General features: G+C 35.2%; 2 protein-coding genes across 2 annotated transcripts in view; one reads left to right on the plus strand and one right to left on the minus strand.

Annotated features, from left to right (window-relative positions):
• LOC149798872 (uncharacterized) overlaps positions 1-9,521 on the plus strand; it is a 47,602-nt gene extending 38,081 nt beyond the window's left edge. Inside the window, exons 14-18 of the mRNA XM_089957787.1 lie at positions 81-2,352; positions 2,677-3,660; positions 5,500-5,591; positions 7,903-7,992; positions 8,527-9,521. Of these exons, the coding sequence (XP_089813913.1) occupies positions 81-2,352; positions 2,677-3,660; positions 5,500-5,591; positions 7,903-7,992; positions 8,527-8,886 (3,798 nt within the window). The 3' untranslated portion in view covers positions 8,887-9,521. The remainder of the gene's footprint in view (positions 1-80; positions 2,353-2,676; positions 3,661-5,499; positions 5,592-7,902; positions 7,993-8,526) is intronic.
• An 8,976-nt stretch (positions 9,522-18,497) lies between these two features.
• The window catches only part of LOC149798873 (inositol 1,4,5-trisphosphate-gated calcium channel ITPR2-like), a 367,714-nt gene continuing 359,648 nt past the window's right edge, over positions 18,498-26,563 (minus strand). Inside the window, exon 68 of the mRNA XM_089957788.1 lies at positions 18,498-25,007. Within this exon, the coding sequence (XP_089813914.1) occupies positions 24,930-25,007 (78 nt within the window). The 3' untranslated portion in view covers positions 18,498-24,929. The remainder of the gene's footprint in view (positions 25,008-26,563) is intronic.

A 26,563-nucleotide genomic window follows, 5' to 3' on the forward strand; every position in this document is an offset into this window, starting at 1 on the left:
AAAATACTGAAGTTATGCTCTGCAGTTTTATTAGTCCCACTGAGAGTACATTAGTATTAAGCTTTGCTTTTTCATTTCAGAGATCTAGTATAGCATCTCTTTATAATATTGGCCTTGTGGAAAGGAAGAAGGAATGTGATGAGGAGAAAGGAGACAGGGAGGCAGATGTGAAGGAGAATATTGTTCCTGTGGAAGGGGAGATGGATGGTGAGGAGGAGAAAGCAGACAGGGAGGCAGATGTGAAGGAGGATATTCACCCAATGGAAGTGGAGAAGGAAGGTGAGGAGGAAGCAGGAGACATGGAGCAGGATGTGAAGGAGGATATGTTCCCTATGGAAGGGGAGAAGGGAGCCAGAGAGAAGGTAAAAAAGGCATCAGATATGGAGGAGGATATGGTCCCTGTGGAAGTGGAGAAAGAAAGAAAGGAGGATGAAGGAGATAGAGAGGAGGATGTGAAGGAGAATATGGCCCATGTTGAAGGACAGAAAGAAGTGAAGGAGGAGGAAGGATACAGTGATGAGGATGTGAAGCAGGATATGGTCCCTGTGGATGGGGAGAAGGAAATAGAGATAGAGGCAGATGTGATGGAGGTTTTGGTCCCTGTGGAATGGGAGGAGGAAGGAGACAAGGTGGATGGTCTGAATGAGGATATAGTCCCTGTGGAAGGGGAGAAGGAAGACAAGGGGGAGGAAGGAGAAAGTAAGGCAGATGTGATGGAGGAGATGGTCTCTGTGGAATGGGAGAAGGAAGATGAGGAGGAAGAAGACAAAGTAGATTATCTCAATGAGAATATGGTCCCTATGGAAGTGGAGAAGATAGCCATGGAGGAGAAAAGAGACAAAGTGGAAAATTTAAATGAGGATGTGGCCCCCGTGGAAGGGGAGAAGGAAGTAGACAGGGAAGAGGATGTGAAGGAATATGTGGTCCCTGTTGAATGGGAAATGGAACGCAAGGAAGAGGAAGGAGACAGGGAGGAAGATATGAAGGAAGATATTCTCCCTTTGGAATGGGAGAAGGAAGATGAGAATGAGGAAGGAGACAAGGTGTATGGTGTGAATGAAAATATAGTCCCTGTGGAAAGGGAGAAGGAAGGCAAGAAGGAAGAAGGAGACAGGGAGGAGGATGTGATGGAGGATATGGTCCCTGTGGAATGGGAGAAGGAAGATGAGGAGGAAGAAGGAGACAAGGTAGATGATCTGAATGAGGATATGGTCCCCAAGGAAGGCATGGATGAAGGAGACAGGAGGGAGGAGAATATGAAAGTGGATATTGTCCCTTTGGAAGGGGAGTATAAAAGCAAGGAGGAGGAAGGAGACAAAGTGGAGGATTTAAATCAGGATGTGGCCCCTGTGGAAGGAGAGAAGGAAGGCATGGAGGAAGGAGACAGGGAAGAGGATATGAAGGAATATGTGGTTCCTGTGGAATGGGAAATGGAAATCACGGAAGAGGAAGGAGACAGGGAGGAAGATGTGAAGAAAGATATTCTCCCAGTTGAATGGGAGAAGGAAGATGAGAATGAGGAAGGAGACAAGCTGGAGGATCAAAATAAAGATATGGTCCCTAAAGAAGAGGAGACAGAAGGCATAGGGGAAGGAGACAGGGAGGAGAATGTGAAAAACGACATTGTCCCTTTGGAAGAGGTGAAGAATGGCAACAGGGAGGAAGTTATGAGGGAGGATATTGTCTCTGTGGAAGGGGAGTATGTAGTTGATAAGGAGAAAGGAGACAAGGTGGATTGTCTGAATGAAGCTATAGTCCCTGTGGAAGGGGAGAAGGAAGGCAAGGAGCAAGGAGACAGTGAGGAAGATGTGATGGAGGATATGGTCCATGTGGAATGGGAGAAGGAAGGTGAGGAGGAGAAAGTAGACAAGGAAGAAGATATGAGGAAGGATATTGTCCCAGTTTTACTGGAGTATGTAGGTGAGGAAGAGAAAGAAGATATGGAGGAAGATATGAGGGAGGATCTGGTTCCTGTGGAAGATGAGAGGGAAGTTGAGGAGGAGGAAAGAGACATAGAGAAGGATGTGAACAAGCAAATGGTCCCTGTAGAAGGGGAGAAGGAAGGCAAAAAGGAAGGAGACATGGATGAGGATGTGAAAGAGGATATTGTCCCTTTGGAAGTTGAAAGGGAAGGTAAGGAGAAGGAAGTAGACTGGGAGGAATATATGAGGGAGGATATTGTCCATGTGGAAGGGGAGTATGAAGGCAAGGAGGAGCAAGGAGACATGGATGAGGATGTGAAGGAGGATATGGTCCCTCGGGAATGGGATAAATTAGGCAAGGAGGAGGAAGGAAACATGGAGGAAGATATGGACGATACCAAAGATATGAAGGAAGAAAAATCAACATCTGGTGAGTAGAGAATTCCATAGAGTGCCAGATAACTTGGAAATACTGTTATATGTGGGTAGAGAATGTTATAGAATGCCAGATAATTTGGAAATGTTTTTATCTCAAAGTAAAGGATGTGATAGAGTGCCAAGTAACTTGGAAATGTTTTATTTTTACCTAACTTTAGTACATTCTCCCATTCTTTTCACCAATGTTATCATGTTTTGTCATCATAAAAATGTGTAATTTTCATGCTAAATATTTGTTTTACTGTTGTATGATGCATCACTTCATGGTCTGTAGGCAATATTTGTATAATGTTTTCATTATTCTATATCTGAACAGATGCTGATATAGAAGATAACTTGGAGAGGGACATAAACAAGTATAGCCATTTTCTTGAGGCTTCCATGACCAGTGATTCTGGATTGGTTAGCAGTGCAGAAAATGGTGTGGAACCATCCCAAAGTCCTGTCCACATTTCCCCGCACATCAGCTTATCTTCGCTAGCTGAAAATACACTAACAAAAGATGCAAGTGTAATCTACAGCTTGATTCCCAGTGGTGTTGCAGTATGGGAGACAGAGGATACTGATGGGTCCAGCAAGGAGAGTCATATTGCTAATGGAGACATGCATAAATCAAAAGTTACTGTACATGTAGAATATATGAATGGACCAATTGCCAATGGTTATCTTGGAAGTGGTGATACAAGCTCCAAGGAGCCAATGGAACTGGAGGCAGCTACCAGCAGCATTCTGTTGTCTTCTTCTAGTTACAAACATTTAGGTACTGGGGAACAGGTCATTTCAGATGTTACATCTGGAACCAACACCTCAAGTGTCAGTGAGACTGGTTCTTCAGGTTTTTCACAAGACTTGTCTCAGAATATGCTGTACCAATCCAGTGAAGATACTGAGAAAGTTAAAGATTTAGATGTACCAGTCAACTCTAGTCAGTCCAATGTTTCAGATGATACAGGAATATCTACACAAGGAACTGGAAGTATGGACTCAGCCACTGTAGGAAACCATGAAATTCCACTTCAAACTGAAAATGATGAAGATATATCTACTTCATTCAATGTGCAGTACATGAAACCTTCAGAGTTTGAGGATCCACAGCCAGTGAGGTCACGTAAAGAGATCTGGAGAGAGGGACAGAGAAAATCTGTCTCGTCTCTAGCACCAAGATATCACTCAACTTCCAGTGAATGTTCACTTGAGTCTTGTCTCAATCTGTTCACTTCTTCAGAAGTTTTGACTGGAACCAATAAGTTTGGCTGCAAGAATTGCACAAAGCTTAAGAAGAAGTTAAATCCTAATACAGGTAAGTGTTCTTCTCCCACCTACCATCAGGTTTTTGTCTTCTTTTATTTCCCATCTCCACTTTTTTTATAAATGTACTTGTTTTATCCATACCCCATCCCCAGTTTTTCATATTCAGAGTTGTTTACAAACATTTATTGTATTAGAGATCCATAGGAATGTCCATTACCCATTTCTCCTTCTAACTGAACTCTTTCACACCAGTTGAAGATGGATTGGTTGAAAGCTTTGGAAGGCTGAGTGAGTAGGTGACAGTGATGGTATGAGATCCTGGATGCAACGTTTTAAAATAGGTGGGGATGGTGTCATAGGTTACATTTTCAGAGGCAGTATTCACTTTGTCTTGTAACTTAAACTTCATATACACCAATTCAGTGAGGGTGATGTATTTTGGTATGATGTTGGTATGAAGTTTCAGGGGATCATTAAATGACACTGAAGGATTAAAACCTTGAATGTTGCCCAGGTAGGTGGGGTGGGAGTGGGTGGTAGTTGGAAGGGTGTGTAAAAAAGTTAAGAAATTTTGACATATTTGATAGCTTTCATCTTTATTTTAAGTTTTGAAAAAGAACATGGGACTTTGTGATCATGACCTGTCTGTGGTGTCCATATACATACATAAAGTCACTTCATTTTATTTTAACTTAGTAACTTAGAGACATGATATTTGTCAGAGATAGGAAACTGATACTTATGGGATATGAAGACTTGATAACCATGGGATATAGAGACCTGATACCCATGAGATATGGAGACTTGATACCCATGGGATGTGTAGACTTTATACACATGCATACATACTGGATAGAAGAAATGTATTGCACAAAAAGTGAAGTTTAGTTTGGAATATACCAAAATTTGGCCATGCATTCAGCCATCAAACACTGATATACATCATGCTTTTTGCACGCAGTGTGGCACAGATTTTATCATTGGGCATGGTGGCAGAGAGGATGTGAGGAAGCATATTGGTAGTGAGGTAGGGAAAATTAAGAACTCGCAGCAGATTTCAGCTCTCGACAGAAGACCTGCAAGCTACCAATGCTGAAGCATTGTTTGTGAGTTTCCTTGTTGAACACAATCTACCTTTATCAGTTGGAGACTTGCTAAACATTTGTTCCTACAAATATTCCCGGACTAGAAGATCGCTTCACAAATTCATGTCAAATTTCACTAATTTGTATCCCAATTTTCACTAATTGTGAGCCTGGATGGTTGACAGCTATAGATGCAGAAGAGACTTTATTTGGAGTTATAAGCATCTAGTGAACATAGATTAAACATGAGTTATTTATTTTCTCATATCACCAAGATTCATGAGTGTTCCTCAAAAACAATTTATTTTTCACTTGCTTTTTAAATAAAAAAATATGTCTTTTAATATCGTGGAAAGATAAATTTACTTGGTATGCCTAAAAGTTTCAACAGACAGACTGGTTGCTCATTTTTTGCACCAATATGCTGTGAAATTGGCTGGCATTGGACCAGCGGGCAGGCAGCAGCATTGTGTGTTGTACCCATGGGGTATATTTGGAAATGTTTGTAGATGTGCACCATATTCCAGTAGTTTTAAACTCTCCACCATGATGAAAGGGCATATGTAGGGGGGGTTGAAATGAATACATATTCCATGCTTGTGTTGTCAGGAAAGTGTTGTAAATAATTTGAATATCATGAGGATTACCATTCCATGCAGACATGCTGCTCTTGCTACTTAATACATGCTAACTTTTCAAAATGGTTTTATTTTCCCAAAACTATATGCCATTTTCTAACAAGAATTAATATAATCAGGCTATTCAAAACTTGATCACAGATGTTCTTAATTATTTTCATACAGAGATAAAAACAGTCTACTCTGATGCCAGCAAAAAGTACCAAATAATCCAGCCACCAGCTGTACTGACCCTGCATTTGAAACGCTTTGAACAGGTAGGTTGCTGACTCTAAAAGGCAGTGGAGATAGTTTAAAATCCTTTGTCTGTCCATTCATCATTCTATCACCTTATCTCCACTTAAACTCCTAAATGGAAATTCACCTGACTTGGTATCCATTTCTTAAGTTTCTTGGAGTGGCTCAAAAAGTCCAGGATTCTATATGTGCTTTTGGCAGACCTTGAATGTCTATGCATCTGTCCATTAACTTTTCTCTTTTGTCATGATAGCTTAAGTTATGCAACACCAACCTGTGTAAGTTAACAGAAAAGTTTTTCTTGATGAAGAAAGAATAATATTGGTTTTGGGGTAAAATGTCAACAAATCCAGGTCACAGAATAAAAGAAAAGAAGTTGTTTCTTCATTAATAACAGTTTTATATCACAGACCTGGTGCAGACATTGTGAATGGCTTCCATTTGGGGTTTGGAAAAAGACTTTTCATCTTAACAGCAAAAAGTTACAAAAGAAGAAAAATGGCTTATGTACAAAAATGTCAGTTCTATATTGCAGACTTCTACTAAAGTTTGTGGATGGTTTGCACTTGGGTTAAGGGAGAAGCTTATTGATTTGGGGGTCAAAATGTCAAAGTGCATGGTCACTAATACTGAAGGAATATCTGTAAAAATAGACTAGTTCCTGACTGTGCACCTGCATCAAAGATTGTCAGTAACTTACAGGATGGTTAAGAAATAACCTGTTGGCTTTGGGGTCAAAAGAATATCAAAAGAATATCTGGGAAACACTTGATCATTGTCAAGTATGATGAAAAGAGGTCACTTATGTTTTGTTCAGCATACACAGTTAATCAGAAGTAAGCAAATTATTTGAGTGAATTATTCAGAGGGACATCCAATGTTAAAAGTGACCTGTTAATATCACATGAAACAAACAAATATTTTATTTTGTGCCATTAGTAAATCAAACATACCATACTCCATCTTCCAGTCACTGATTGGCCATGTCAGATTAGAAGAAATTAGCACATGTGTTTTCATGTATTTTCTGCATATGAGGTGATTAAAGTTGGTAAACCTTGTTCTAATTTCGAGGTAGTTTGTGACATTCCTGTTGTGTGGTGAGAGGCCCGGTATGTATAAATCAATTATATATGAATTGTGTTGTGTGAATTTTACTTAAGACTCAGTAGTGTATCACACTTCAGACTCAGACAAAAGTGTATCACATGTGAGACTCAAACAGTTGTGTATCATATGTGAGACTAAGACAAACGTGTATTACACTTGAGACTCAGACAATAGTGTATCACATGTCAGACTCGGACAATAGCATATCACACTTGAGACTCAGACAATAGTGTATCACACTTGAGACTCAGACAGTTATGTACCACATGTGAGACACAGACAATAGTGTATTATATGTAAGATTCAGATAATATTGTATCACACTTGAGACATATACAGGTTTATCACACTGGACACTCAGTAGTGTTTCACATCTGAGACCAAGACAATAGTGTATCATATGTGAGATATGGGCAATGGTTTATCACATGTGAGACTGAGACATTAGTGTTTCACACTTGAGACTCAGAAAGTAGTGTTTCACATGTGAGATTAAGACAATAGTGAATCACACTTATGACTCAGACAATGGTGTATCACATGTGAGACTCAGACAATTGTGTATCACACTTGAGACTTGGACAATAGTGTATCACATTTGAGACTCACATAGTTTATCACCCTTGAGACTCAGACAATAGTGGATCACATTTTAGACTCAGACAATAGTGTATCACACTTAAGACTCAGATAATGGATGGTGTATCACATGTGAGACTCAGCTGTGTATCACATTTGAGACTCAGATAATAGTGTATCACACTTGAGACTCAGATAATAGTGTGTCACACTTGAGATTCAGACAGTAGTTTATCACACTTGAGACTCAGATAATAGTGTGTCACACTTGAGATTCAGACAGTAGTTTATCACACTTGAGACTTGGATAATAGCGTATCACACTTGAGATTATGATAATAGTGTAACACACATGGGACTTAGACAATAATGTATCACACTTGAGATTCAGTATATTGCCAGTGAGAAAATGACAAAAATGACTAATTTAAATACTCTGCAGTTTACTGATTTGCCATGAATTTATTGGTGCTAAAATATTGTGTTTATCAAAATATATACATTAGTGCTGGGCTCGTGGATCTGGCAGCATCAACTTAGAGTTATTAGTTAAACAAAAATAAAGGCAAGACATTGTGCTCAGCAGAGGTCTTGTTTATTTGGCAGTTTCTAAGCAATACCTGTATCATTTTGTGATTGTAGCTTGAAATCAAGAACTTCAACAAGCTGGACTGCCATGTGGATTTTCCTTTTGTCCTGGATCTGGCTCCATATTGTAGTGCTCTTTGTCAGGTAAGTAGGGGGTTGTGGCATTTTATGTCCTCACTGCAAGTATGGCAGAGGCATTTTAAAATGTTCATTTATACACATTCCCACACATTCTTTTTATGCTAGTAACCTGTTAACATGTTGAAGTAAAAACTAGTTGATGTGGATTTGTGTGCATATTTATGTGAGATATTTAAATATTTGAGCCACTTAAATAATTGTTGCATTTTTTTAATCAATTATTTGAAATTGGTACATAGACATTCTGGTCAGAACCTTTGCCTGGGTTTACCAAATTGACTTGACCTAGGCAAATGCTGTACATTTTTATTTCACATGTATAAGTATGGTGAGATTATTGGAATCTCTTTTATAGATGACAAGGAGACAGGGAAATCACAGCTAAGGGTTTGTATATTATTTGGCTCATATGAAATACATATAAACATAGAAAAAAATCTTTTCTCTTTCCTTGATTTGTTCATTTATAGCTTCATAAATTCTTGTAACCTTCAATTTTAAAAGTAGGATTTCATCTCTGGCTGTGTCTTCTTGCAGAATGTAAAACCAGGCCAGAAGAAAATCTTGTATTCTCTTTACGGTGTGGTTGAACACGAAGGAGGTTTGAAGGGTGGCCACTACACAGCATATGTTAAAGTCCGGCCCAGTATCAACTCCCTGACCAACTTCCTCAATACTAATCAGGTTTCTGTTAAGGAATACCTCGACCAGTACACAGAGAATGTCCTCCAAATGGGTGATAAGATGGTAAAAGAGATGGAAGAAGATAATGTTAGTGAGATCATGGTACCAGCAGGCCAGTGGTTCCACATCAGTGATAGCGATGTTAGCAAAGTAACAGAAGCCACTGTCAAACATGCACAGGCATATATGTTATTTTATGAAAGAATATATTAGTGATTCAATTAAATTTAGTTGATTGTTGATAATATAATTTTTTAGTTTAGTTTAATAATGAAGTATTATAATTTTGCTTATTTTATTCATGTGATTTTATGGAATAAAGAAAATTATAGTTGTTAAAAAGAATTTTTTTTGCATATGCTGTATTGTGTATAAACATCACATTTTATCTCAGGAACAAAGAAATTACAGTAAAATCAGGATAACAGGTACCTATGTAAAAATAAGCCTAGAAAAATATATGTACATATATGCCTTTCTATATCTGTAACAAATATAAGTATATATGCAATATATGAAAATAAGAAAATCTCATTTGTTTGAAATTCCTTCTTGTTTAATAGAGAAAAAGTGTCAATATTTGGTTTTTTTTTACAACTGGATATTGTTGTTTATTGAAATATTTCATGAAAAGACCTGAAGTTTCATTTTATATGTTAAAAGCATCAGCTCTCTCTTCTTTATATTTTGGAGATTTGTCCTGATAAGTGTATTGGCTTTCATTAATATAAATGACAAGTATTTACATGTACCTTTATTGTATTTTACAGTATTTGATTTATTTACTTTAAAGGAAGGACAATTCTTTATAGCACATCTTTATATTGGGTCTTACTATATATATATATATATATAATTACTCAAAGAACCAGTCAATTTAGGATTTGATCAACATATACATATATATATATATATATATATATATATATATATATATATATATATATATATATATATATATATATATATATATATATATATAATTACTCAAACAACCAGTCAATTTAGGATTCGATACACACACACACACATATATATATATATAATTACTCAAACAACCAGTTGATTTAGGATTTGATCAACAACATCAGTTACTCAATCAGTACATGTACTTATATACAGAGTTTAAAATCCAGATTAAGTTGAGATTGTCAGGTTGATGCATTTTGCATTAAAAATAGACTTAAGCTTCATTAAGATGGATTCATTTATGTTGCAGTAATGTGTTAAAAATGCAGTTAAAACCAACAAACACAAATAATAATATGTCAAAATTAATTGCTAAGTGTAAATATCAAAACTATAGGAATAATTTTATCTCCAAATCTTTCCCTGACAATAAATGCCTAATTGAAATAAACATATAACTTTCACAGATTTTAAAAATAAGCATACAGTCATCACAGATTTTAAAAATAAGTACATATAACTTTTCATGATTTATGTATTTAAAAGTCTATGCTTTCAATAATATAATTCAGTGTATTTAAAAGTCTATGCTTTCAGTAATTCTATGCATTTAAAAGTCTATGCTTTCAATAATTCTATGCATTTAAAAGTATATGCTTTCAATAATTCTATGTATTTAAAAGTCTATGCTTTCAATAATTCTATGCATTTAAAAGTCTATGCTTTCAATAATTCTATGTATTTAAAATTCTATGCTTTCAAAAATTCTATGTATTTAAAAGTCTATGCTTTCAATAATTCTATGTATTTAAAAGTCTATGCTTTCAATAATATAATTCAATGTATTTAAAATTCTATACTTTCAATAATTCTATGTATATAAAAGTCTATGCTTTCAGTAATTCTATGTATTTAAAACTCTATGCTTTCAATAATTAGATGTATTTAAAAATCTAGGCTTTCAATGTTTATGTGTATTTAAAAATCTCTATTTTCAATAATTCTGTTTATTTAAAAGTCTATACTTCATTTGTAAACACGTGGTAGTCATGAGTGGTTTTTCAGTTTCATTTAGGTCAGGATGACATGCCAGTAAATGTTGTACATATATTATCAGTTCAGAACCAAATGTGGACATTCGTGAGAAAAATATTGGAAATACATCATCGACACCAAACAATTACTGCTGACATTAGAATTTCATCTTCACTTCACTACCCTTCATAGTTGCCCATAAATCAAGTCAAATAGCAAGCAACATAGATCATGATCTTCTTTGCATAATGTGCCATCAAATCGGGGTCTGTTTTCTTTGTTTTGCTGATTGCTTCTAATAAACTGCATGGAGTTAGATATGCTGGTTCATTATGTATTGGCAGATCTGAGTCTGTGCAGTTAGCAGTTGGACTTGACTTATAAGCAAGTATATAGGGTATATTTTGTAATTTCAAAAGGCAATGAGAATAAAAGTGCACTCTCCCAGTTCAAATGCAGGCTAATAAAGAGAGAGAAATAAAGGTTAAATAAGCATAGCAGCATTTTTTAAAGAATATATTTGCTTGGTCCATATATGAATACTTTAGTTTGAGTTCTTATTGGTATACATAACTCAATTTCAGTCCATCGATGAATACTTTCATTAAAGTTCTTATTGATATATATATATGACTCCATTTTAGTCCATCGATGAATATTGTCATTAAAGTTTTTATTGGTATATATAACTCCATTTCAGTCCATCAATGAATGCTGTCATGCCAGACTCCATTTTAGTCCATCGATGAATAATATCGTTAAAGTTCTTATTGATATACATAACTCCATTTCAAATTTCCAAAACTTTAAAACCTTTTATTAAAAGTTTGCTTCATATCACCTGTATTTTTTCATTGATCTATCATGACACTAGTTCCATTGGGTGAGCATTGCTTTTTCAAGACGTGTTTGACCTACACTGTCATATGTAGATAACTAAGGTTTACACAGGTATATTTGAAATTAGGTCAGTCACCTTCTCACTGGATCATTCAGGCAAATGTGTAATTTGTAATTCTTTATAGGGTCAAATGAGACATAATTTGGTACAAGGCATTGCATTACAAAGTTCAAGGTCATATTTGATTTTATCCATTTTCTGCCAAAATTATATGGAAATATGGCCTTGTTTGATTCAAAACTACACCCCAATATTGCATTATATTGGTTGGGACATCTGTGTCATATGAACACATTTATAGTTGTTTCCTCCCTTGTTCTTTTCTCTTTCCCTTCTCTTCCATGCATTCTTATTTCCATCTTCTGCCTATTTCTCTTTGTCTCCTTGAATTTCTCTTTCTCTTACCCATTTCTTGTTCATTTCTACCAACCCTATCCCATGTTACTTCTTTTTCTCTTCTTTCCCCATCTCTTACCTTCAGTTATTCATTCCTCATCTATCCCATTTTTTTACTTCTCTTCATTGTCTTTCCTACCTGCTCCCCACATCAGTTGCTCATGACTGAATTATGGAGAATTCTTTCTTTCACATCTTCATTTCACTCACATTATTTCCTTTTCTCTTTCTCTCTCTCAATTTATCTTGCTCTCTGACCCATTTGTTCTGCATTTCTCCAAGCTCTAGGATGTCTTATTTCAGTTTTTTATGTCTACCACAAAGCTTGTTCTAAAAGATCTGTTGTCGAAAACATAACTTTTTTTTGTCCAAACATGAAAACTAATGGTTAAAGAGAAAAGTTGAAATAACATAAAGTTATTTGTTCTTTTTCTTTATGCATAAACTCCATTCCAGGCATGGTCATCTGGAGACAGTTTGTTTCCACCAAGGTTTACAAAAACTACATGTGCACTAGGGCATGCAGGTAATGTTTACAAGAACTATAGATTTGATAGGCTGTGTAGGTTAAATGCAACTTTGAAACAATTAAGTTAAATCCATGGAAACAGGTGTCAAAGATAGCCAACACAAATATAGGAGATCAAGAAGGAATCTTTTTCTATTAAAGTCTTACAAATTCATAAATTTGTATTAGAGTTATGTGCAAAATTGACATCAATGCATCTTTGGATTACATGAACAGACTTTTTTAAAAGTTGAAAATATCAGGTCTCTTCTGGATCAATTGGACTATACATCAGGTTGACTATAATTGATGAAATTGTCTTGATCTGGAAAAAATACTATTCATGTGTTCATGAAATCATTATGGATTTTGAATTGTAATGTTGAAAGAGAATTCTTTAAAGTACATGGCTAATTTCAACAAAATGTTCTTTTGTTAAAAATAATATAAAACTGATTTATTACATTTTTAAGGGGCATTTTTATACAGTATCTAAAGTAAGATTTGGTGATTTTACGTTTTTTTTTTTTTTTAAATGCATTAAAAAGTGATTGAAATGGTTCCTTTCTTTATAAAACAGTGTAAATATGCACTAAATTTAGTGCTAGTTAAATTACTTGTGTGATGTGACAATGTCAGTTAATTCAGTTCTCTTGTCTGCAGTAATTGTTTTCTCCATGAACCATTATTATCACTTTACCATTTAAACGTTACTATACTTTTGTAATATTGGGTATATATATTTATATTTATGTATATATTTTTATATTGTGAAGTTATATTTCATTTTACAAGTAAACAGTTGTGATATTGTGCAGTTATTTTCTAATGATGATTTGATAGAAATATATGGACAGTCCTCTTGAAAATAGTCATACAAATAAATTATGATTTGTTTGTTTTATGTATATTGTTTTTCACTGTGATACACAAAACCGTTCTTTGGAGTGATGCACAAAACCTTTCTTTGGAGAGGTACCCTTCATGAAAATTTTCAAGTGCTATTCTATGGTACTAAAATAAATGCTTTTTCTCTCAATGGACTATGTGAATTCTTTTATTCTTATTTTAAACTTAGTGTAGATTTTTTCAGTTTCTTTGCAAAAACATGCACACATTAACAGCATATGTATGTTGTTTTGTGTTGATTTCATGGATAGTGTAGACACTTTCATCATAAACATGAACCATTTGTATTCCCCACTTTCAAGTCATCAAGTCAGTGTACAATATGTGTTGCCCAATTCCAAGTCAGCTTTGTCAAGTCAGTGTACAATTTGTGTTGCCCAATTCCAAGTCAGCTTTATCATTAAGTCAGTGTACCACTTTTATTGCCAATTCCAAGATAGCTTTGTCACCAAGTCAGTGTACCGTTTGTATTGCCAAACGTATGACAGCTTTGTCATTAAGTTAGTGTACCATTTGTATTGCCAATTCCAAGACAGCTTTGTCATCAAGTCAGTGTGCCATTTGTTTTGCCAATTGCATGACAGCCTTGTCATTAAGTTAGTGTACCATTTTTGTTGCCAATTGCATGACAGCCTTGTCATTAAGTTAGTGTACAATTTATGTTGCCAATTCCAAGACAGCTTTGTCATTAAGTCAGTGTATCATTAGTGTTGCCCATTCCAATACAGCCTTGTCATTGAGTTAGTGTACCATTTGTATTGCCAATTCCAAGACAATTTTATTATACAAGTTCAGTTTTCTCAGTGGCAGAGATCAAAGTGTGATGTAGTTGTTAAGATGGAGAAAATTGGTGAATTCAGAAAGAAGATACTGATGAGCAATTACTTAATGTTGTATATGCTTTTCCCACCTGGGATTGAACTGGGACTTAAAGATGCTAATGATGTGCTTTACTAGTGTGCCATCCATCCCCAACCCCCTTTTTCAAGCCAATGTTATAATAATATGGCAGTCACTATTTTGACAGCAATGGCAGCACCGGCAGCAATTAGTGGCATGAACGATTAGTGTAATGAAATATCAAGGCCAATAGACATCTACGCACATGTGTTTACAAAGTGTTAAGCCAGTATCAGTTTGTTTATAACAGGTGATTTCATGTGTATAGATGTAAATTGCCTGGTATTTCGCACAGTGCTTTCCTTAACCCTCTAATAGGTTTTTAATACTTGAGATATCTAATCACAGGGCACTGACAACTCATTTAGCAAAATTAGTTCACCTCTTTGACCTTGGAATGTAGGTCACAGAAGAAGATTGTGTTGATACATAGGATGTTCCATAATGGGGTAGAGACAAATCAGTCTGTGATGTGCTCGCTGATATTTTTTTATCTTTGGAGCCAAAATCGCAGACCAAAATGATAGAGGTTGAAATAAGGTAGATTTGTAATGCCTGAGGTGTTGACTTCCAGACCATGGTCTTCTCTAAACACATATTTTACATATCCAATATAAAGATAGTAATCCCAATGTGGAACATAAAACACCTTACTTTATGAAAATAGTAATCCAATTGTGGTATATAAAACACTTTCATTTTTGGCATGACTTGACCGGGAATCAAACCCATGACCTCCCGCATCCAAGGCGGACACTCTAACCACAAGGCCACTACTGGTTGTGAAACTTTTTAGTTCTTTGAAGCTTGTCCAATATGATCCAGATGTGGAGGTCCAGCAACTTTGGGTTGTGATGAAACGCCTGCTATTGTGACTGCTTGAACAGATGAGGGAATATTTTGATTTTCCTGGGGATTTCCTTTGCAAGATCTGATAGGATTGTTGATTCACGATTTGTCCAGTTTGACTGGAGCAATCAGGACAAGGAGACACTCTAATTATCTTGCTTTCTGTATCATCTTCAGAATTAGAGGTATTGGAGGGTAAGCGTATACGTCCAGGCCATTCCAATCTATGGAAAGAGCATCGACTGAGCAGGCCATAGCATGTGGTACTAGTGAGAAAAAGGTTGGGAGTTTGGTATTCCACCATGTTGCAAATAGGTTCACCACTGGTCGCTCCCATCGGGCACATATTTGAGTGAAAACCGAGGGATGAAGAGACCATTCCGTTTGTATTGGTTGATTCTTTCAGGACATCAAGTCCACTAAGACATGTAGTCAGCCTTGAATATGATGAACTGGACATGGATTTGTTATTGAAGACACAACTTTAGAACATTCCAAAGAAGAATAAAAGGTTCTAAGGCATTGCTTCCACCTTTGCTGTTTGATCTAAGTCACCACAGTAAAGTTGTCGGACAGTAATGAGAACACTCTTTCCGATACAGATCCCCCGAAACACTTTTGAAATGCTTTCATCTTGATGTGTAAATGACAATCCTAATGGAGCATCACTCTACTGTCTTCCTGGAAGGCGTTCTCCCAGCCCTCTTTGTTTGCATCCATACTGTGATTTCCAGGGACTGTACTGGCAAAGGTATACCCAAAATGAGGTTGCCCCATCCTCTACGATGGGACCTCATATTTGTGCCAATTCTGAGAGGTTGATCCAAGGAGCAAAGTGTCAGCCTCCATTTGGGCAGCAGAATCATTTGTAATGTGCACATAAAAATTGGGTTGCCATACATCCTGAGGCACATAGCTGGGCATCATTTGCAAGGAGTGGCATGTAGCACAATGCTGGTTAGACTGAACTGCGAGAGTCCCTGTATAAACTGTGTTGGGCAAACTAGTCAGAAATAATTTTTCTGATACTGGATGATCAATAATGGCCATGACCCATTCAGATCAGAACAATATGGCAAATTCTGGTCATGATGGAACAGGGCTATCTTAGTTGGCAAGCCGTCCATATCTGAGATTGGGATTGTGTGTAGGATATTTGATCCATATGGCTGGTCCGTAAATCTGATGTGTGAGATGGTAACTGAGGTTGTTTCATTTGCTCTATATCTCACTTCCCAGCTGGTAGTATATTGTCAAACCTGTGTGATGAGCTGCCCATTGGTACTGCCAATAAAGGTTTATCCTGTTGTGGTCAGCATGGTAAAGGAGGAGCTGGAGCAGTCTCAGAACATACTTTCTTATAACGCTTCATGACTGATGAACCATGTGGAGTGTTATATTCCTTGGAAAGCAAAACCTGCACTGGAGCCAATCTGCATGACACCGTTGTCCCTCAGTGTGCACTTCCCCTTTGGTTCCTCATGAACAGCAGCCCACTGACATTCAGTCTAAACTGAACAGATTTTACAGGTGTTGTTTGATTGACGAATGGAGCAAGACATGTAACATGGTTTTAAGTGTATCTGACCATAGAGGAAATTATATAATCTGTATCACACACCAAACTTGCACATATTTATATATAGTTATGGCAATGTGAGGGACACAATAGCAGCCCATGCAGGCACGTACAAAGGGTGCCCAAGTGTGTGATGAGAGCAGAGTGATGATACTAAAAAGATAGAACTTTGTCCTTGAAGAGAGACAGAAAGTTGGAAATATTAGACGGTGTATACTTCCCTTTGAAACAAGGACTCCTCCAACTTGCTTTATGATAGAAACTTCTAGAGTACTGGCATTGGATTGCGAGTCCTCTCTGTCTGTAGAAAGCATATGACTTGGCATGAGTGGAAATAGTAACTGATGTATTCATGGGATTTGGTGCCAATCCCTTTATCATGGGGAGATCACTTTATCCTGGTAAGGCTGGATTTGTAGTAGCAATTTTCCCCAAGGTATTATGATCAGGTAATGTATTTGAAGAAGAAACCTTGCTACATTTGGGCTATGCATAACATCTCCCACTCTGGATAGAAGAGATAAGACTAACACATCCCAATATGCTCTGTATTATGTGAAGGATGGTCTAAACAGCTGGTGACTTACATTCAATGAATACAGGTGAAATAAGGTCCAATATATTGAGGGCATAGTGAATGAACAAATGAATGGGCAAAATGATATATCCCATCCCAAGCTCATTGTCATGGGGATAAATTAAAAAAAAACCTGCCATTATATATGTTTATGAAGAGAAATATAGTTACCTGTAGCTGCCAATAATATTATAATTTGTTAAATGCAATAAATGCTTTTGATCTGAAACACATCTGAGAATTGGAATGTATGATAACTGAATGAAGTGTCAGCACACATCAGTTGTTGTTTAGAATGAGACCCCTGGGCTGTAACTTGTAAACTGTTGATATCAGATAACCACACAGATATTTGTTGGTCATGAAATGATAAATTCAGATATACCAATATTGGCACTTGGGTCTTTACTTATGCCTCAGGGTCTTGGCCCTAGGGGCACTGGTTTAGGGGGTGGGACAAAACATTGGCATATGGGGTCACTTGTTTAACAAATACACTTTAGTTATATTGATCACCAGCCAACTGTTCTGCTAGACTGATGATACTGGTAGATAACAAGTGTATGCCAAGTGGTAATCATGGGGCTACTGTATTTGTACATTTGACACCAGCCAACTCTTCTGCAGGACTGATGATACCAGTTTACAATAAATGTATGCCATTTGATCAACACAGAGATACTGTATTTGTACATTTGCCATCAGCACAGGAATACTGCAGTTGTATGTTTGACATCAACATAGGAATACTGTATTTGTATGTTTGACATCAACATAGGGATACTGCATTTGTACGTTTGACATCAACATAGGGATACTGTATTTGTACATTTGACATCAGCACAGGGATACTGCATTTGTACCTTTGACATCAACATAGGGATACTGTATTTGTACATTTGCCATCAGCACAGTGATACTACATTCGTATGTTTGACATCAACATAGGGATACTGTATTTGTACATTTGCCATCAACATAGGGATACTGTATTTGTACATTTGCCATCAGTACAGGGATAATGCAGCTGTATGTTTGACATCAACATAGGGATACTGTATCTGTACATTTGTCATCAACATAGGGATACTGTATTTGTACATTTGACATCAACATAGGGATACTGCATTTGTACATTTGACATCAACATAGGGATACTGCATTTGTACATTTGACATCAACATAGGGATACTATATTTGTACATTTAAAACCAGAAAATTTAACTGATAAGGATACTTAAATATTGACAAAAAGGAAAACTTCAGTTTCAATTTTATTGGAAAAATATCATTACAACAGAACCAACACCTCAACATTTAAGAAGATCTAAGCACAAGTTGTAAAATGTCACATACAAATCCTGTACTATGCTTTATGTGAATATATGTAATGATTGTCTATAATGTAAAGCCAGATTACTAAAAACATTTCCTTTTCACCACATAGCTCCATAAATAAAAGCTATGATATTTTCTGTAATAGAGTCAAACTTTACCTGTATACATTTCAGAAAATTAGCTCTTGATATACTGTAAAACCAAAATCAACTCATGAAATTTTGAAAATCCTGAAAGAATTACATCTTGTACAAACAAATGCTAGTAAAGAAAAATGTTTTCCAAAGTTTGGTGGAACTTACAGCATCAGAACCATTGATGATACTTAAACTATACAACCAAGTCATTGGAAATTTAATTAAAAAAATGAACCTACATAAGAATATGTTGATGATTTAAGAATTTTTGTACAGAATTAAGCTCAAATATGAATCACAGCGCTGCATGTGACACTTAACTGCTACATCTACCATCTGTACTCATGTACAAGTTGAATCCGACTGCAGTTACAGAGATCAAGACCTGTTGTCATATATGCCCAGCAGGTCTGGGTCTATGCAGCTTGTAAGAAGTAATCAGTAGAACAAACAACACAGACCCTGATCTGATAGCACATTATGCAACAGCATAATCTGGATCTGTGTTGTCTAACTTGTATGAGAGTACATATGGTTAATCGTCTCTAGTTTGACTGTCCTCTTAAAGTTGAAATCTGTCTCATAACAGTGTGCTGATAACCATTCTGAAATCTGTCATAACAGTTGGCTGATAACCATTCTAAAATCTGTGTCATAACAGTGTGCTGATAACCATTCTGAAATCTGTCACAACAGTTGGCTGATAACCATTCTGAAATCTGTCATAGCAGTGTGCTCATAACCATTCTGATATGTGTCATAACAGTTGGCTGTTAACCATTCAGATATGTGACAATTATAAGTATGCACATCTGAAGGACTACAACCTGAACTTGGTAGGTACTTTCTTCAAGGTGGTTGCCAATTAACATGTGCAAACAAAATTAACCACAAGCTAGATCCATATGAATAAAAACAATAAACAGTTGAAGCCACAAATATCACACACACACACACAAACACACACACACACACATAGATGGCATGTAAAAGGCTGATGAAAACAAATGCATATTGTATATGTCCATTAAAATAATTGTCTGCTAAATACAAGCCTGCAGAAATACTGCAGATAACATACAATGTTCATATATCACTGGTGTATATAAAATATCACAAATCATCTGCATGCAGTACTGTATACAATACTTGTCAATTTATGCAATAGTGTGCATAATATTTTTAACGGAATGAAGATACAAGTTTTTACATTTTTTCAAAGTCAGTTCATGTACATAAATAACACCTGTAAAAAGATTAGTAGAAAATTAACATGGTATTAAAAAAAAATAGCTACAAGTTACAAGTTAAAACATTGAGGGTATTAAAATAAATAAACTACACGGTGCAAGTTAAAACAGGTGGCATTATAGTAAATAACTGTAATGTACCAGTTAAAAATATTAAATCACAGAAATATTTGGAAGCAATATCACCACTTCAATTCTGATAATTTGAATTTTTTATATTTTAGTGCCGTTCCTAAGGACAAACTAAAGCAGACTATATGTGCTTGCCTTAGTTGGTATCAAACTCCATACTCTGAATGACAAGTCTGATGCTCTACCAACTCGGCTGGCATGGTTCCTGCCAAATACAAGCGAACATAATAGGATCATGTACATTTTTGTTCACGGACCTAGTTACATTAATCCCAAAATATTAACATTCAACAGATTCATTCATAAATCTTCAGTAATTTTGTGTTACTATAAAAAGTGTCCATCTTTGGTTTTCTTGAAAGAAACATTACAAAGATACAATCAACAAATACAAGTGAAAATTACAAAACAAATAAATAAAACTTATTATTTCCAATAAAAGTAATATAAAACACATCAAAACTTAAAAATACAGTAATTTATACAAAAGTGACAATATTTCCCCCCAAAATTGCTTTGTCAATAATCTGGTCAATACAAGATAATGACGGTGCACCAACTGTGGGTTCAGGATTAAATATAACAGGATTAATTATATGGTTGATATAGCACCCCATTTAGGACATTCAATGGGTACAAAATCATGTTTAAAGTGTATATATATATATATATATATATATATATATATATATATATATATATATATATATATATACACACATATATACATATATATTGATTTAAAGTTATAAAAAATTCAGTTCATTTTAATCATTGACAAGAGTAATTACACAATTTTAGAACCAAAATCTCGAGTCATCTGACAAGTTTCAGTAAATGTAATCCAATTGCAGAACCCATACTTATTCAAACTTAAAATGTGTCATTTTTCTTTTGTCATTCTAGATTTCTTCATAAATGGAAGGAACTATCTGTGGTAAAATGTAGAAAACCCAAATCTTAAATAAAAGCCACAAATAATCTTTAAGGTGGGAAATGAATACATAAAATTCGTTTTGATGTAGGTCCTCTTACCATAGAATCTAAAGTGTTTCAAAGAGTATTTGCGACACTTCCAACATCATGGTGGTGGACAACAGCATTGAGTATAATGTAATTCTTGTGTGAAAGTTACTGAATGACACAAGCAAATAAAAATGAAAATACTCGTGTCATGACAAAGACAAAATATTTTTGCCAAATTTTTTTATAACAGATGGTGGTAAGTGAGGGTGGTGGTACAATGTGGGAATTAAAGAGTCTGGAAATCCATTATGGAAAATCTGTTGTGGTAAGTGGTGGTATGATGTGGGAAAAAGTCTGGAAATCAGTTCTAGGAAATCAGTTGGTGAGTATGGCAGCAAAATACACGGCATTCTAACGAGTGTAAACTGTGTGTTTGTATCTTATACACGGCATTCTAACGAGTGTAAACTGTATGTTTGTATCTTATACTTTTCCATGTAATAACTCATACAATAACCTCTACATTTTGCAGAACCTAAAGCAACACAATGGACAGCAATATATGAATTTCTTTATGGGATTGTTGTGACTCACAGAAATGTCAAAAACATCCTCCTTGCAAAAAATAAATGAAAAAAGGTTGTTGTTGTTGTGGGGTTTAACACCATTTTTCAGCACACGATAGGCTATACATGGCGGCCAGTATTAATGGTGGAGGAAGAACCCGGGAAAACCCCAGAAAAAACCACTGACCCACGAGAAGCTACTGGCAAGCTTTCTCACGTACCCACGTTGGCTGAATTTGAGACTCGAACTGACGCTGATAGAGGTGAGATGGCAGTGATCCGTAATGGACAGCGCTTTAGACCACTCGGCCACTCGATGTTTCACCAGCAATCATTTTTCATGATACATTCTGACACCAATATGAACATCTTACACATTCATCTCAAAAAGGAAATGCATCAGCAGATAAAACTAACAAGACTGGAAAAACCAAAACATTACTATTTAAACTTTCAAATAAAACAGAAAAAGATTTAATGATGTTTATATCACCTAGGAAGACAAACTCATTCCTCACACAGCTTGCTATCATAAACTACAAGTTTTCAATCCACTGAACCATTTCCAGCATCTAGTTTAAAAAAAATGCACATTGCTGATGTAAACATGAATTTACTATAATATTTTGTGTCCTTCGACATACAAAGGGAAGTTTTGAAAAACATTGACTTCATTTTTTATGAATTGTAAGCAGCACCAACAATGTACATGAATGTATGGATTTACTGAATTGTCTGTAACTTTGTACACTAACAATGTACAGTGTATATATGGATTTACTGAATTGTCTGTAACTTTGTGTAGTGTCAATATGGATTTACTGAATTGTCTGTAACTTTGTGTACACTGAATATATGGATTTACTGAATTGTCTGTAACTTTGTACACTTACAATGTACAGTGTATATATGGATTTACTGAATTGTCTGTAACTTTGTGTACAGTGTCTATATGGATTTACTGAATTGTCTGTAACTTTGTGTACACTGAATATATGGATTTACTGAATTGTCTGTAACTTTGTACACTAACAATGTACAGTGTATATATGGATTTACTGAATTGTCTGTAACTTTGTGTATTCTAAGAATGTACATAAATATATGGATTTACTGAATTGTCTGTAACTGTGTACACTGAATATATGGATTTACTGAATTGTCTGTAACTTTGTGTATTCTAAGAATGTACATAAATATATGGATTTACTGAATTGTCTGTAACTTTGTGTACAGAACACTGAACTTTGTGTACACTGAATATATGGATTTACTAAACTGTCTGTAACTTTGTATACACTAACAATGTACATGAATATATAGATTTACTGAATTGTCTGTAACTTTGTGTACAGTGTATATATGGATTTACTGAATTGTCTGTAACTTTGTGTACAGTGTATATTTGGATTTACTGAATTGTCTGTAAGTTTGTGTACAGTGTATATATGAATTTACTGAATTTTCTGTAACTTTGTATACACTAACAATGTACATGAATATACAGATTTACTGAATTGTCTGTAACTTTGCGTACAGTGTATATATGGATTTACTGAATTTTCTGTAACTTTGTATACACTAACAATGTACATGAATATATGAATTTACTCAATTGTCTGTAACTGTGTACACTAACAATGTACATGAATATATGGATTTACTCAGTTGTCTGTAACTGTGTACACTAACAATGTACATGAATATATGGATTTACTCAGTTGTCTGTAACTGTGTACACTAACAATGTACATGAATATATGGATTTACTCAGTTGTCTGTAACTGTGTACACTAACAATGTACATGAATATATGGATTTACTCAGTTGTCTGTAACTGTGTACACTAACAATGTACATGAATATATGGATTTACTCAGTTGTCTGTAACTGTGTACACTAACAATGCACATGAACATATGAATTTACTCAATTGTCCGTAACTGTGTACACTAACAATGTACATGAATATATGGATTTACTCAGTTGTCTGTAACTGTGTACACTAACAATGCACATGAACATATGAATTTACTCAATTGTCCGTAACTATGTACACTAACAATGCACATGAACATATGAATTTACTCAATTGTCCATAACTATGTACACTAACAATGTACATGAACATATGAATTTACTCAATTGTCCATAACTATGTACACTAACAATGTACATGAATATATGGATTTACTCATTTGTCTGTAACTGTGTACACTAACAATGCACATGAACATATGAATTTACTCAATTGTCCATAACTATGTACACTAACAATGTACATGAATATATGGATTTACTCATTTGTCTGTAACTGTGTACACTAACAATGCACATGAACATATGAATTTACTCAATTGTTGTAACTATGTACACTAACAATGTACATGAATATATGGATTTACTTAACTGACAAACTTTGTGTACACTGAATATATCGATTTACTCAATTGTCTGTAAATGTATTGGCACTACCTATTCACTAATATTTAAGGTGTATAAATAATATGAGATAAAAATATTAATTATAATTTTATAAGGTAGATTAAAATTTCTTTCCATTAGAAACAGTTGCAGTTTGTACAAATTATTTCATACACTAAAATTTATAGAATTTTAATGAGAAATAAGTTTATATTTTTTATAAAATAATTATTTTTTTGGAATAATATTGTTCTATAAATTAGAGTGTAGAAGAAAGACAATAGAATACAAAAACAACATGACCTTGAATTAAAAAAAGTGGTTATTCTCATATACTATATGTTGATATGATGCATGTTAGAAATATCTTTCTATATACAGTTAAAGATTCTTAAAGCTTCTTAGCAAACAGTTATGAAGCACTTTATCATTTATATCACAAAATGCCAAAAGTTGAGTTTTATCTTTGTATCAAACAAGAGTTTTCGTGGGGTACTGTTTTACATTTCTGGTGTTCATTTAATTGATCTTGGTACATCCAATATTTCAAGTACCTTAAGATATTTTTAAAACACCAAATTGAGTTGGCTATGTGTATTCATAGTATTAACTGACAAATAAATACTTTAAAAATTGTAAGATCAAAAATATCTTTAAAGAATATATATATGGCAAGAAAGAGACTTTATACAATACAATATCACCTGTCAGGTCCTTATTTAAAAGACTGATATATTTCTGTTTTTAATAAGCATTGTCCACTTAAACATAATTTTCAATTTTAGCCTTGCTCATTTTAAGTTCTTTGCATCAGTTAACTATTAAGAACATCATGAAATATAAAGGAGACTGTATAAAGATGGTAGGAAAATGAAAAAGATTATTTTTTGACATTCTTGTGTTTCTCTTCCCACTCCAGTTGTCTCTTTCTTTCCTTTTCTCTCTCCTTTTCAGTCTCCTGAAATTCAAGAAAAAAGGATTTTGATATGACTTTACTTTCCATATAAAACACTGGATTATAGCACCATTATTTTCTTCACAGATACCTTCCGTCATGGAAGAATATGTGGATAAAGACATTAAATACCACTTCTATGAGTGAACACCTCTCATGGCAAACTTGATTCTCAATACACATATTTAATGCTGATATACCATCATGACCTGCTATGAGTTCACCAGTCTTGAGTGACCATGGTTTTTTGGCAGATGGGGTCACCTTTCAAGGCAGGTTGAACAGCATAATAACAATCCAATTACCAGCAGGACCAATATATATGATATATATGGCTAAAATGCAGAAGAAGCCAGGTAAATTAGGAGATGGTTTGGGCAAATTTCACTGTAATATGAAGTATTTCATCTAAGACAATGAGGAACTTGTTTGGGCAAATTTCACTGGAAGATGAAATGTTTCTTGTAAGACAAATAACTGGTCTGGGTAAATCTTACTGTAATATGAACTGTTTTATGTAATACAAGGAGCTGGTTTGGGCAAATTGCACTGTAAAATGAAATGTTTCTTGTAATATAAGGAGGAGCTGGTTTGGTTTCAATCAAATACCAATTTTTTCTAGTAAAATAAGTTTCTTTGATAATACTTACCCTATCAAAATACCTTAGGAAAACAACTACTACCTCCCAAATCCAGCCCTCCCAAAATAAATTTTTTTAGCTAAAAAGCTAAAAGTGATCTGCCTACCCAGGTGTCAGTTAGAATGATCCCCTTTTATACTGGGAGTGGCACAAAATCCTGTTAAACTGTCAGTTGATGATATTTGTCCATCAGTGTCAATGAGGACCATTCAATGTAATTGATTCACTGGGGGTGGGTCAGTCCAATCTGGGCTGGGAAGAGTCTGTTGCAGTAGGGACATGGATGTACAAGTTGCTGACTGGGAGTTGTGGAACTGTTTTTCCTGGATTTGCATAGATCACATTTCTCAGCTGCATCCACCAGTCTTTTCTGCTCAAAGGCTACCACACTTGCATTGACTTGACTGTGCCAAGCAGATCAATCAGCAGCGACACTCTCCCAGCTGTCAGGGTCAATGCCTAAGATTTTCAGCAAGGTCTTGAGGGTGTCCTTGTACCTATTTTTTTGACCACTGTGAGATCTCTTGCCTTGCTGTAGCTCTCCATAGAGGACCTTCTTAGGTAGGCTTTCTACTGGCATGCGGACAACATGGCCAGCCCATCTGACTTGTGCCTTGCACAGCATGGTGTAGATCAGAGGTGGGCAAACTTTCCAGTGCAAGTGCCGCATACACAAATTTACACCTTATAGCGGGCCGCATAGTTCATTAAGTAAAATAATTAATATTTGAAGTAGCCACAAAAAAAGGTTTTTCTAAATAACATCTGATTAATTTTCAGTTGTTAATATGTTGTTAATATTTGAAAACTTAAACTTAAACTTCAAAAGAAGCACATTTATTTGATAAACAGAGTAACATAAACAAAGCCAGTGCGAATGATGACTTGTTCCTAGGCCGCATGAAAACCCTTGGCGGG

This window comes from Sinohyriopsis cumingii, chromosome 5, assembly GCF_028554795.1.
Source record: "Sinohyriopsis cumingii isolate HCF-2022 chromosome 5, ASM2855479v2, whole genome shotgun sequence".
Taxonomy (NCBI): Eukaryota; Metazoa; Mollusca; class Bivalvia; order Unionida; family Unionidae; genus Sinohyriopsis; species Sinohyriopsis cumingii.